Raw genomic sequence first — 14,752 nt, forward strand, 5'->3', positions numbered from 1 at the left:
TTAAACCAACTCAGTCGCTGGAAAAATTGCTCTTTGCAAGCTACCAGGCACAAGAAAAGCCCCCAAAGCTTGCCAAGAACAAGTGCCCGGGTACTGAGCGGATTCGCACCCCGCGACCCCCTCGTCTGAGCGCAGCCGCGCCTGCGCCGGGGTCTCTCCTCCCACCTCCCCCTTCCTCTGTGACGTCACCACTTAGAGCCTCCGCGTGACCCCTCCCCCTTCACGCTACGCCTGAAGGCTCGCACCAACCGGCCGCTCGCCTCGTGCCAGCTGGGCGCAGGGCGCATGCGCAACGCCCTCCCTCCCTTTTCTTTTTTTTTTTTTTTCTCTCTCTCCCCTCCCCGCGGCATTATGACATCAGCGCGCCGGTGACGAGCCCGCGCCTGTGCTCCAATCCGGCGCCAGGAGGCGAGGCGGGGCGGGGCGGGGCGGGACCCGGATGAGACGGTTGCTGCCGCCGCCGCGCGAGGCGGAGCGGGGCGCGCGAGCCCCGCGGCCCCCCCTCCCCCACCCCGCCCCCCCCGTCCCTCCTCCCGCATGGCGGCGGCGGCGGCGTGAGCGGAGATGCTGCTGCTGTACGTGATCCTGCTGTCGGCGCTGGCCGGCTCCTTCGTGACGCTGCTGCTGCAGCTGCTGCTGCTGTACCGCCGCAAGCCCGAGCCCCCCGGCGCGCCCCGCCGGCCCGGCCCGGGCCACGGCCGCGTGCTGCCCGAGCCCAGCCTGCGCGACTACCTGCAGGGCGGCGAGGCGGAGCCCGGCGAGGAGACGTGCCATTTCCTCAATGCCGTCTTCCTCTTCCTCTTCAGGGAGCTGCGGGACACGGCGCTGGTGCGGCGCTGGGTCACCAAGAAGATCAAGGTGGAGTTCGAGGAGCTGCTGCAGACCAAGGTGACGGGCAAGGTGCTGGAGGGGCTCAGCCTGCGCGACGTCTCGCTGGGCGACGTGGTGCCCCTCTTCAAGGCCGTGCGGCTGCTGCGGCCCGTGGCGGCGGGCGCCGAGGGCTGCCCCGAGGAGCTGGGCTTCGAGGTGGACGTGGAGTACAACGGCGGCTTCCACCTCGCCATCGACGCCGACCTGGTCTTCGGCAAGTCGGCCTACCTCTTCGTGCGCATCTCGCGGGTCCTGGGCCGCCTCAAGCTGGTCTTCACCCGCCTGCCCTTCACCCACTGGTCCTTCGCCTTCGTGGACGACCCGCTCGTCGTCTTCGAGGTCAAGTCGCAGTTCGAGGGGCGGCCCATGCCCCAGCTCACCTCCCTCATCGTCAACCAGTTCAAGAAGGTCATCAAGCGCAAGCACACGCTGCCCAACTACAAGATCAGGTGGGAGGGGGCATGTGGAGGTGGAGGTGGATGTGGGTGGGGCTGCCCGGGCGGGGGATGGATGGTTGCCCCCCTCTCCCCCCCCCGGGGACAGGGCGCCTGGGGAGGGCTCCCGCCCGCTAGAGGGGAAACTAGTCTCCAAGTTGATGTGAAGATAAAGGTTCATTCACTTTTTCAAAGCTCGCCAAGTAATAGCGTTGTCAGGGAAATGGTACTGGAGCAGACGCAAGGAAGATAGCGATAGCGTGAGGTAAGGAAGGGAAAGGGTGTGTCGGCACCGTGGGGCAGGTGTCCCTGCGCCACTTCACTGCTTTCAAAGGTAAGGGGAGTTCCCCTCATAGGCGCCGTGTGGTTAAGGCTGGGCTGAGAGCACAGGACATTGGCGGCGCGAGTGACCGCTGTGGTGCGGCTCTGACGCTGCGTGATTAAGGCCGGGCTATGAGAGTGTAGGGTGCTGGTGGTGGAAGTGGCCATTGAGGTGCGGCGACGGTCCTAACTCGCTGTCGCCTCAGCCGTCTGCATCTGCAGAAGGTGGAAGGAGGGTGGGGGGATATTAGGGCTCGGCCGGGGGTTGGGTATGGCCTTGGGCTTGTATCTGGGAATAGGAGGAGCAGCCTGCCTCTTCTTGGAGGAGCAAGGGAAGCTCTTCTTTGGGACTTCCCCAAGAAGCAGCTTTGTTCATTCTTCTAGAAGCGTTCCCCAGAAGTGCGGGCTAGAAACTTGGCCCACTTCTTTCTTTACAGCATGAGTTCTTGGTCTCATTTTTCTTCCTCTTCCACTGTGTGCCTCCCATCCCCGCCCCCCCAGTAAAAATAGAGATCCTAGTGCTTCTGGTGAGAGAGGCAGTAATTCATATTCTCTAATGTGCTTTTGAGATAGGGGAAAAAGCATCTGTTAAACTACTTTGCAGATGCTGCTTTCTTCTGTGCCCCTCCAGTCTGGCCTTGGGCTGACCTAAAAGTTAGCCGGGAACAGTCTTGCTTCCAGCAGCTATCAGGGAACCTTCGGGTGTCCACTTAATGTTTCTCATGGTGAACTGGAACGAAGAGCACCTCCTGTCTGACATAAATGCCAAATAATGTGATGTCCAGTGAAAGAACCGTACTGGTTTCTGTCTGATTTCTACCTAGTCTATGACTGTGGATGTTCAGTAGCTTACCAGCCGCAGGAAGTACCTTTACCCTCTCCCCTACTGGCATGTTCTTTTGTAGCTTGCATTACCACTTGCCAAATGTGTTACAGTGTGGTGCTGTGTATGCACACTTCTCAGCAGTAACACCTCTTTGAAAGTCCCTGCAAGGGAAACAGCCCAAATAACTGAAGAAGTTGATCTGGGTTCCTGAGCTAACCTAAGACTTGGAAGGAAGAAGTGGTGGCTTTTACAGCTTTGGTAGTCTATTTTTTATCCCCATAATTTAGACCAGCTTATGCAAGTGTGTTTGTGTGTGTGTGTGTGTGGGTGCACGTAAGATGAGCTAGAATTTGGGAAATCTACATAAGCAGGATGACAACATTTGCAGAATTTTCCTACTTTTTTCAAAATGTAGAAATTTTGGTTGTGAAGATATCTTACACTTGGCAAGTTAATGTGATGGTCTTCCTGAGCCTTTAGACAGGTACTTCTTGTGTTTTATTTGCTAGGTATAGTTCTCCCACAGAGGAGTAAAATGAAAATCGACTAACGACTTTCACTGCTGCTGTTCGGAAACTGCGGCGGCAGTGACGCTGACAAGTATCTCGGCAGTTTTGGTTTGTGGCAGTTGGAACAGAATTGAAGCTGCTGACTTTGGCTAGGGGGAAGGGAATAGAGAACACTTTTTTATTTTTCTTGCAGTTTCTGTGTGTCAGTTGTTGGCACATCCCCTCTTTAAGCAACTGTGAGAGGAAGGGGGTTATGGAGTCTGATTTGGGAGATGCCCTGGGACTAAGGAGCCACCTCCCTTCAATTTAGCACTAAGTATTAGATATTCTGTAATTTTTTTTGTTCAAACCCTTTGCTTGCAGCTGCTGAATTTAGGAGTATGAGCAAGCGGGAGAGGGAGGAAGCAATAAGGTAACTGGATAAAAGCGGAGTAGAGGGAGAGAAATTTTGAAAGGAGAAATGGAAAAAGTATGAAGTGCTGGAAAGAAAGCAGAGCTCTATTTAGGGAGAGAAAGGAGTGGGAAGACTTTGTGATTGAAAGCAATACAGGAGAGGTCTGCTGTGATGCTTTAAGAAAGAACTGAAGGAGGAAAAGAAAGTCTAAGACAGTGGAGACCAACCTTTTTGGCAGGCATGCCACAAATTAACCCCACGACCACCCCGAGTGCCACTCTAGTCCCCTTCCCTTGTCCAGGTTGCTGCTTTACTTTTCTGCTCCCTGCCCTGTGCCTCCCTGACCAACTTGCTGCACAGCTTTCTGCTTCCTGCCCTATCTGCTGTTGCGCTGCCTGTTCCTTTCCTGATTTGTTGCATGCAACACACAGAAGCCCTCTGTGCTACATGTTGGCTACCCCAGTCTGAGCTATACTTACGCTATTTAAAAACATCAACTGAATCTTAAACTGGTTTTTCTTTTAAATTATGGGGAGTTTAGCTTGTGGAATATGGGGAGAGACTTGTGGTGGCAGAACTCTTTTTCACACTATTAGGTTTAGTATACAGGCCAGTAGGTATTGGGCAAAAAAAAGTCCTGCTCTATATTTAGTTCTCTTTCATTAAGAGATCCAGAAATGCTTTACAAATACCGTTAAAACTTACAGCCCATTGACCCTGATGTATTGGAAGGCCCAGCTAGTCACTTGTCAATGAAATTCAGTTGTCTTGGGCCAGATAATTAGGGCTAGAATCCAGGTGTCCTTATTGTTCTAGACTCTAGATCATACTGCTTTTTGGGTAACATATTTAGGAAGGTAAGCTCTTTTTTGTTATGTGTTTGTAAGATAACATACACTAACCCTGTCATTAGGATGTTGTTTTAGAGTCATGCCAATTTATTTTCTGATGCACGTTTTCTGTGTAAAAGGCAGTTGGAGGTAAAGGAGACAGTCAGGAACTTCACACCTTCTAAACAACCTGTTCCCTGACTGTAAATGTTAGATCCTTACTCCTCCACACCAAACGTATTTTATTCCCTTCCTCTTCTTTTTTGGATGTATATTTACCTAGTAATAATACAAGTTGTTTTGCCTCTCTATAGTTCAAGACCTGTCTGTGGTTTCTTCTCTTAATTCTGTCTAGGAATTTTGCAAATAAATCATTGAATAGTTATAATAGCCTTGGAAAAGTAAGTCTTGGCATGTACAGAGTTGTCTGTCAGACCACTTCAAAAGGGACTTTAGACTAGCCAGGTGACCTCAGAACTGATCTACAAAGCTGTTATCTTCTTCCAGCTGTAAAATAGCATTAAAAGAAGCTAAGAATATATTGTTTCAACAAGATATTTTTAAGATAGAGGGAACTGTTATAGATGCATTAGGGATATTAGTTGATGACTGATGACCAGAAAATAAGTTTTCATGCTTGTTGGTGATGTCCACTGACAAAAACTGAGAATCCCTGCAATAGTCAGTAGCTCATGCCAGTCAGCCTTATAGTAAGGCTTGTGGAAATTAGATGTTAATTTGTCACATGTACATTTTTATAGAAATGTTAGAGCACACGTAGTGTCTGCATGTGTTAAAGACAAATAAGCACATATCTTATTTTGTGCATTTTTTTTCCAAATGTGAATCAAGTTGTAATGTGTATGATAAAATAGCTTTTGGTAATGCTCTTTACCCATTACCACTTCCCCTCTTCTGTAATTAAAGAAAAGGCCTTATGCTTGTCGTCTTCTCACTCGAACTGCGAAGAAGTTCCTCCCAATGTCCAATCCAAATCTGCTCCCTGCCAGCCCGTGGCCACCGTTTCCTGCAACCCCCGGGGGCACCTTGGTGAACAAATACTCACCAACTCCCCTCTGTGCCCCCGCGACGAACCCAAAGGCAGCCACAAGGTCGCCCCTCAACCCTCTCCCGCGGAGGCCGATAAGGTCCAGTCTCTCTAGTCTCTCCTCGCAGGGCCCGGTCTGCAGGCCCCCGACTATACAAGTTGCCCTTCCCTGGACCCTTTCCAGGCCATCCGCATCCCTCCTGAAGTGCGGCGCCCAGAACCGCACGCAGCACTCCAACCGCGGTCCGACCAGCGCCCGACAGAGGGGAAGCACCACCTCCCTGGACCCACTCATCACGCATCCGCCGATGCACGACAAAGCGCCACTGGCCCTTCCGATGGCCTCGCCACACCGCCGGCCCATGCCCATCCCAGAGTCCACCAGGACTCCAAGATCCCCCTCCACCTCCGTGCCACCCAGCAGGTCACCCCCTAGGCTGTAGGTGTGCTGGACACCCCCCCTCCCCAGGTGCAGCACCCCGCACCCCTCCCTGTTGAACTGCATCCTGCCGCCCTCTGCCCACCCGTCCAACCTATCCAGGTCTGCCTGCAGCTGTTCCCTGCCCTCCGGCACGTCCACCTCTCCCCATAGCCCTGCGCCATCTGCAAACCCGGACAGAGCACACCCGACTCCCTCGTCCAAGTCACCGATGAAGACACCAAAGAGCATCGATTGGACATTGGGAGGAACTTCTTCGCAGTTCGACTGGCCAGGGTCTGGAGCGGACTCCCAGGGGAGGTGGTGCTCTCCCCTGCCCTGGGGGTCTTCGGGAGGAGGTTGGATGAGTATCTAGCTGGGGTCGTCTGGACCCGGCACTCTTTCCTGCTTATTCAGGGGGTCGGACTCGATGATCTATTGAGGTCCCTTCCGACCCTAACATCTATGAATCTATGAATCTTTTTTTTTTTTTTTTTTTTTTAGGAGAGATGTCATTTTAAAGCAAATTGAAAAGCTATGAAGAAACCAGCAATATAATTTCTGTAGCTGAATATTTCCCCTGTTTAGGGGAGAGAACCCTTTCTTAGACAAGCCATCCAAGAAGTGGCCTTGCCTAGCAGGACATTAGTTGTAGCAAGTCTTTTTGCTGCAAAACTTATTCCCTTAAGCACACTGCTTAGCTCAGGAAAAAAGATTTAAGACCCTCTGATCTTAAATTAATGTTTATGCTTGTTATAGTGAAATTAGTGTTCCTGATTTGATACATTCTGATTTTGCAATTTAGGTTACAGTATGCTAGAACATGAATTTACAGTGCACTGGCTACGCTGTTTGAACTCAGCATGAATGGTTTTTGTGCCCTTGTGTGAACTACCTGACTCCCCTTTTACAGTGCAGCGCAATATGTTATGCCATATTTATTCAACTCTAAGGTGACTCTGAATTTAGCACAACCCCCCAATAATTAGATTCCACATGAGGAAAGAATTTAATTTGGCATTGTTTTTATAAATAGACATACGGACAAAAACTGTAGCAGTACCAGTAAGTCATAAATACAACATTAGCTTTGATTCAATTCAGGCATTAACTAACTTAATCTGTATTAGGTTCTGCGTGGGAACTGGTGAGCGCTACTCCTTTCTTGGATCCTACAATTTAAGACTAGTCACTTTCAGATGCATCCTCGCTCTCACACTCTTCACTCTTCTCTTCTCCCTCATCTTCCCACAAAATGTTATCTTTAGTTCCATCCATGGCATTGGATATAGAGCACTTCTTGAAGCCTTTAGTAATGGATCCTGAAGATATTCTTTCCCAGAAAGTCAGAATCCATTGGCAAAGCAGTGCTATGGTTGGCTGCTTAATCTTCCCACCAGGTGTAAGCACATGGTTCCCTGCCAAGAGCTAGTCTGAGTACTGACACTGTAAATGGTTCTTTAAATGGCTTATTCGCTATGGTATCCAGTACTTGGAGTTGAGATGTTATACCAGCAGGTATGACCACAAGATCACAATTCATTGGCCAAATTTTTGCTTTCACATCTGGTCTTCAATGCCTTCTGAATGAATCTAACACTAACATTTCTCTTTTCTTTTAGCACTGCCCCAATCTTCATTTCCATACAATGTCTAACCAGTTCACTTGACATCCATCCTTGTTTTTGGCATCAAACCACTATTCCTGGTGGCAGCTTTCATTTTGGCAGAATTTTGTATTTTAAAATCACATAGTGAGGCAGTTTGCTTCCATCTGCCAGTACTGCTAACATCACTGAAATTTGCGACTTTTTGCTTCCTGTTAATCATGAATTTTGCGCCTGTCTTGATGGTGACATTGTATGGCATGTCAAAATAGACTACAGTTTTATCAGCATTATGTATCTGGCCCAGCAGGTAATCTTGAGTTTTGCATAGCCCAATAATGTACTCCTGAAATTCAGCAAGTTTTTTGCTGCTGTCTGATAGTAACTTTTGTGCAAGTGATGTTCTTTGTCTCAGGGCTAAGCCGCTATGTCATTTAGATACACTACTCACTATTGGTTTTCAGTTTTTGAAGAGGAATGCTCAATTCCTTTGTTATTTCTAATGCTGGGTGATTGGCATCCCCTCCTTTCCTTTTCTTGAACATACTTGAGAACTTGTTTATCAGCTTCAGGAAAGCGACCTTGTGTTGGACTCCCAAATGTTTTCCGTGTGGACTTAGCATTCTCAAGTTTCCCTTTTAATTGTCTCCATCAATGCGCATTAGCTTTAGTAACATTATACTTCCTTTCTGCCTCATGATGAAGGTTATAAATTATGCTGAAAAAACAAATCATTTTAAAGTTGGTATTATAGCTGCACCTCGTTCCTTTTGGTATCTTCATATTTGTACCTCTACTTCCTCTTTTTTTCTTTGTGGTTTGTCTTGGGGGTTTCCCTGACACTGATCACCCCACAGAATTTGCCATGGGTTTCTATGGTTTTAAATTTTTACCACTGGGTAGTGATCAGCCCCTGTAATCTGCTGCTTTCCCTGCTACCCCACCAGGTGCTCCCCTGCCACCTGCCCCTTTGCTAGGTACCTTGTTGCCATTTGCCTCATTGCTGTCGGGTGCCATGGTGTATGCTGGTTCCCTTGCTGCTGCTGACTGGAGCTTCAATGTGTGCTTGATCCCTCACTGGCATGCTTATGCTGGGTCCCCGGTCACCACTTCTGGGTCCTTTATAGCATGCTGCTTCCCTTGTTGCTGCTGCCAGGTCCCTCATTGCCACATGCTGGGTCCCTTGCTGTCATTACTGGGAGCCTTGCCATGTGTTGGATCCCTTGCTGCCACTGCTAGGAGTTTCACTGCATGGACCCCTCTCTACTGCTGCTTGGAGTCTTGCCATGCATTGGATCCCTTGTTGCATGCTGGGTCCCTTGCAGAGTCCCTTGTTGCTGCAGTCGGGTCTCTTCGTGCAGCATGCAGGGTACCTGGCTGGTCCCTGGGGGGGTTTTCCTCCATGAGTGCTATGGGGTCCCTCTCTGCTGTGTGCCTGGCCAGCCTCTCCCCACAGCATGCTGGATGCCTGGCAGGCAAGCGAGCAGGTTGCTCCCAGCTGCTGCTGCTGCCTGGCGGGTGCGGCAGCAACTTAGTGTGTGCTGGCCACGCTCCTTGCAAGCAGTTCAAAATGACCTGGCAGGCACCATCCCCACAGCGTGTAGTGTTTCTGGCTAGCACGTGCTGAATTTCTCTGAGCCACTGCTCAAGCAGTGGGTGCTGGAGCAACCTGGTGCAGATGGACCTGCCCAGGCTGCCAGTACATGACGAGTTGCTCCAGCACCCGCTGTTGGGGCAGCAGCTCAGAATGACTTGGCACGTGCTTGCCAGGTCACTTGAACCTGTGTGTGGGGTTTCCAGCCAGAAGGTGCTGAAGCAACTCGGTACACACTGGCAAGAAGCAACTTGGAGTGACCCTGCGCCAACTGGCCTGGAACCCCGTGCACTGAGGGGAGCTCAGGCACTCTGCTGGCTGGCCGTGTGCATTTTTGGGTTTCAGTTAAGTCAGAGATGATCATAAGACAAGACTTGGGTTTTGTTTCTTCTGGACTTTTTCCTCCTGCGCTGCGCCCCCGTGACACCCGCCCCCCCCCCCCGATGAATGGGGGGGAAACCCTCATCTTATAATCGAGTAAATACAGTACTTGGGATGCAATAAAAGTGTTCATAGGGAGAATTAGTATGGAATGGTTAGTGCATTGTGAATTCATATCCTAGTTTACTGCTCACTAATTTTCCCATCTAGACAATCTCTTGGTAATGCAGAAGAGGGGTGCAAACCTCTTCATTTGCTGTTAGAGATGCATACAAACTCTGTTTGCTTTATTTATTTATTTGCATTTCAACTTCCCAAAATGCTTGTCTCTCTTGGGTCTTGAGCTAGAATACAAGATTTTCCCCAGACTTGTTTTGATATATTTGTTATTCAGTAGTAGGGTTTTACCTTATCTAGTGCCACCCACACTAGAACGATATATAAGGTACGTTAAACCTTTGTTTGCTTTTTCTTTGTCATTAGTTTAGCCTTGGCATTAGTTTGGCCATAAGTTCCAGACTTAAATTTCAGGCTATTATTGTAAATCTATTGATAGCAAGAATTGAAGTGTTAGTATGTACATGGCATTGATGTGTTTGTCACTATTATCTCACTTTACTCAGAACATTTTTAGGTCACATGGTGGGATAAACATAGACAGCTGTTTGAGCTTCCACTCTAGCTAATACCTATGGTAGGGCAAAGAGGAAAGATTTCCCAGTCAGGTGTAGACATGGTGTGAAAGTACCTATACTTCATTTTAATACGATTCGTTAGCTATGTAAACATGAGCATAAGAAATTGGCTCACTGAATCAAGATAATATTGATTTTCTTTTTTAGAGGGAATCACAGTGTACATCTGTCTTTGACAGATATTAAAAGAGGTGCCATGGTTGTTTAATTTCAGTTACAGTATTTAAAAATAGCTGATGGAAAAATGCATATAGGTTTGTGTGCTAAATGGCTTTAGATAACACTACCAAAGTTACACCTTATACCTCTGAGACTAATTACCTAGTGGCTAGAGCCATGGGAATGAAAAAAGAAACAAGTCTTTTTACATCCAGTTGTCACTGGGTAGCTCTGATGCTCTGAATATCTAAATCTTCTAACTCTCTCTCGTCCCTTTTCCTTTTGAAGTTACAACTTGTTACCAAAATTGAAAAGCACTTTGAGAGAAGATGTATTGTTTGCTGCATGTATAATCATGTCATATTTAAGCAGTGTATAGAAACACTAGCAAGATATGTTAGAGAGAGGAATGAAATTTGAGCCAGATTCTTCTCTCTCACACCATGTCTGCATTGTTACTTTTAACTGCACGAGAATGAATGCTGTTTCAGGGACTTCCAGTCTCAGAAGCCTTCTCTACATAGTACAGTTTTACTCATTTAAACTTGAACTTGTTTTTAAATGATCTAGTTAACCTGGTGTACACCTTTGGATGAATACTTTTATTCTGGTATGGGTCAAACCGATTTCTGATAAATGTAAGCTGATGTAGAAATATTTTAAAACTACTAAGTTGTTTGCGCACAAATTTGCAGCAGGCTCAGCTGGTCTCAACTAAATTATCAGAAACTTACACTTCTAGACTAGAACGGTGTTGGTCTCTTATACATACGCGGCCTTAATATTTGGTTCCATTATGCCACATCTGTAGACAGTTTAAATTGTGCTGTGCTAGAATGAAGAAGCTCTAAGTTTTCTTTTGAGTGGAATTGTTTAGTTACCTTCCCCCTCCTGATCTGACTGCAGTATTATTGAAAATCTGACAGCTGTTGTGTTTCCACATTCAAGGTCTTGCAAGTTCATCCATTTAGATACCTAATCTGCTTAGCATAGCTAAACCAGTGATGGAGTTCTGTATATTTTAAGGACGTTGGGTGTTTCATTATGTTACGTAAGAGATGATGGGTTTTTTTAATGTTAGCTTACAACTTCTCAGATACTTTGCTTTATTGTAAAGCAAGCTATTGGAGGCTGAAATAACGTTACTTGGTATCTCCATCTTGGAGAAACATTGCTGACAAAAGACTGCATTCTGGTAACATTTCACTATTAAGAGCTAAACTCCAAAAGTGAGCACTTAATAAACTCCAAAATAATGTGAGTGATTATATAGTTTCATTTAAAATTTGTCATTGTGGACAAAAGCTTTAATCTAACTTATTTAAAATTCATGGTTTACCAAACTTTTACATAACTTCCTTAAATGCATTCCAGATCCTTCATGAAATATAAGCCAGAAAGTAATGCAAGGAATATTGTGACTTAAGATTATTCCCTGCTGTAGGAATGACAAAAATAATACGGTCACCAGGGGCTTTAAAACATTCCTGATACCTATTAACAAGTGGACTCACCTGCTTAACCTACCTTTGAAAGATAAAGTTGGGAGTATCAGTAACATCTGGGAGTGGGAACCTGTTAAGAAACCGGCTGCCTTTCTGCTGGAAAAGCAGACTATGTGGAGACATTTTTACCATGTTGCTATTTCTGGATCTTACTGCTATTTTTATATCTGTTTCTTTCTAGCAAAACAGTTTCCTCCTACAGCTTTGAAAGTCTGTTTCTAGTATCTTAAGAGACACTTACTTATTTCTTCCCCCTCATCCCCTTCCCATTCCCATACTCTCTTCATTCCCATTTTCTGAGTCCTTTTCCCATGTGGAAAAATCAAATGCTTGCTGCTCTTGCTGTTGTTGCTAGAGATGGTAGCATGACATGAACAGGACTCTTGATAGTTTTGGTGCTGTCCACATGGTTCTCAATAGTAGCTTTGAAAATGACCAGACACAGCCTTCTGTCGCTTGGCAAAGATATGCTAAGCAGATGCAGAAGAGTCGTCCACAGACAGCAGCATTTCACATTGGGAAGATTATCTTTGCAGCTTGGGGGCAAGTAACTTTATTTTATTTTTAAGAAGAAAAATAAAATAGATACTTACACAAAGGCATAAATAATAATACTCATAAATAATATTACAACAAATAGTAACATTACATAATTATTCTAAAAGGAACTCTGCCAGTCGTTTGCTTACTAAAAATATATTTTTTCATCCTTTCAGCATGCTAGCAATCTTACTTAGTCTACTTCAAAATCCCTGCTGCATTGTTCTTCCTGCGTCGCTCGATTCGGTCTATTTCTTGTCAAAATGAAAGTTTTAATTTTTATGGATGTTGATAAATTTGATAAAGACAATAGGGGTGAAACCTCTTCTCCCTGTTTTGCTTATCCTGTACACTTTCATGGTGAAAAATGGCATTCAAAATGTCCTGTACTTCAAATAAGCAGTCATTTACTCCCATAGCACATGCCAGTAAGTTATTTGGTTTTATGGTTGGGTAAGAGGTCTTTGTGATTGCTAGGTAAATATTAATTTTTTTTCTTGTGACTTAAATTGTGTATGAGGGGAAAAATCTTGTATGAGAAGTTTTTTGTATTCAGGTGAAAGTGATTAGCTTGGAATCTATGAAGGAACAAAGGAGGTGGGAGATATAGAATATGAATTAAATAAATCTTGGTAAATTTAAAGGATGGTGGGAACAAAAATCCTAGTATAGATGAGTTTTATGGTGAGAGTTTAGAAAGAAATCTGGTAAAGTTTAGGTGGTCTTAGGATTTTTGAATGTGACATTGGTATGAAAAGAGATCCTTAATATTTACTCTTTTCAGTTCTCATGTATTAAAAAAGACTTGTTTTTTCCTAACTAACAGCCGGCAAATACATTTTGTTATGCTTACACGTTATAAGTATTGACTAACTTTTAATGGCTCATAATTGGTCCATCAATTTAAATACTTTCAGAGCTTTAAGTATATCCTCTAGAACTTATATCTTAAGTAACTGATCTTATCTTGAAAACCAAAATCAATTTTTATGATTAGGCTAATTAAGCAAAAGCAGTAGGTATCCTTTAAGTGGGAGAAACTCAAGGTACAAAATGTGGCATCAGACTATAAGCCGGTACTTCTTTTTGAAACCTTGAGATAATCCATATCTGAACCTCTCTCTTCTTTCCAGTAAAAATGGAGAATGTGAATTTTATGCAGAAATGAAGTGCTTAGATTTTCCTGCCAAAAGATGTGTGTGTGTTTGTACAAGTACAGGACATTTGTTCTGAAAGTCTTGTAAATTTTGCCAAATTTCTTGCTTGCATTTTAATATTTTATAAAGCAAGTGGAGTGAGTTTTAGCAGTGATAGTGGTGTAACAGAATGCTGTGCCCTAGTAATTATGAAGTTTAGTCTCATGCTGACAGTTTCATTATTGTAGCTACTCCTTTCATGTTGTTGGGTTACTATGGTAAACTGCTTATTCTACATTCCTTCAGAGATTGCCTGAAGTCACCCAACACTCTTCTGTGTACACAACTCATGTTCACACTTGCTTGTTTTTCTGCCATTTCATCATTCTCTGTGGTTACCATTTTAAATAGAACAATTGAAGACCCTATTCATTCTACTGAAAAGTAAAGATAGTGTTTGACACAGGTGTGGATTTGGGAGGTTAGTACCTGGAGATGCTCATTTTTGAATTTTTGGTAATTTGATAAAGAATTGGTTTTACACAAAGCTAAAAATCTATTTATAGTTCATTATCAAAACCTTAGCAATGTGATATCAAATTGTACCTCTGTTCAGCAAAGTGCTCATCTGCTGCAAATTGACAGATGAGACGGTTGAAACAGAGCTATTGCCTTCCGTACTTTTCTGTAACAACTTAAAAGAGCTTGCCTGCAAAGAGTTGGTCAGTTGGGTTTGTAACTGAATGGGACAGTTTGAGAAAAATGGAAGTATTTAAGCGATGTGAAAATGCATACGTATTTTATTTGCATGCTAAATTTAAAGGTTGCAGTGTTGAAAGTCTGTCTCTTATCCTGTTTTGGAGCAGTCTGGAAGCGTTAAACTCTTAACCCTTGGCTAATGTTCCCTTTTAGACAGTGAAAAGCAAAAAGATTTCTGATTTAAAGCATAAATTCGTGTTTCATGAATCACAGTGGTTTAACAGTGACATGAAACGTTGGGCTTACGTTACTGAGAACCGTGATGGGACAAAGCAGATCTTTATTTCTAGGGACTTCCTACTAGGAGACAAACAGGGATTTATTTCCTGCGCTGTCAGAACCTAGAGGATTTCTGTTTCCTCACTTCCCATTGTGCCTTTAAAAACATGAAACTGTGGCAACAATTTTACCTCCGTTAGTACCCTGCAAATTAAAGTGCTGCCCTTCCCATCTTCTCCCCCCATCCCCGGAGAACGTGTAAAAGTAGAGGTACTAGATTTAACGCACATTAACTAAAGCACGTTAATGCACATGTAGATGTGCCCACTAACACTTCATTATTATTTTCAAAGGTATAGCTCCACAACTAAAGTTTTATCAGCCATTTAGGAAGAAATGTTTAAAATTTGGAAATCTTATGAAGATTTTGTGAAGGAGTTTGGAACAAGGTGTTAGTCATAATACTGTGATCTCTAACTTTTATACTTAAAAAGAGCGTTTTGGAAT

General features: G+C 44.9%; 1 protein-coding gene across 1 annotated transcript in view; it reads left to right on the forward strand.

Moving 5' to 3' along the window:
• The first annotated feature begins 444 nt into the window (after nt 1-444).
• The window catches only part of PDZD8 (PDZ domain containing 8), a 92,821-nt gene continuing 78,513 nt past the window's right edge, over nt 445-14,752 (forward strand). The window contains exon 1 of the mRNA XM_006262713.4: nt 445-1,319. Coding sequence (XP_006262775.3) covers nt 565-1,319 — 755 coding nt within the window. The 5' untranslated portion in view covers nt 445-564. The remainder of the gene's footprint in view (nt 1,320-14,752) is intronic.

This window comes from Alligator mississippiensis, chromosome 6, assembly GCF_030867095.1.
Source record: "Alligator mississippiensis isolate rAllMis1 chromosome 6, rAllMis1, whole genome shotgun sequence".
In the NCBI taxonomy this organism is placed as follows: Eukaryota; Metazoa; Chordata; order Crocodylia; family Alligatoridae; genus Alligator; species Alligator mississippiensis.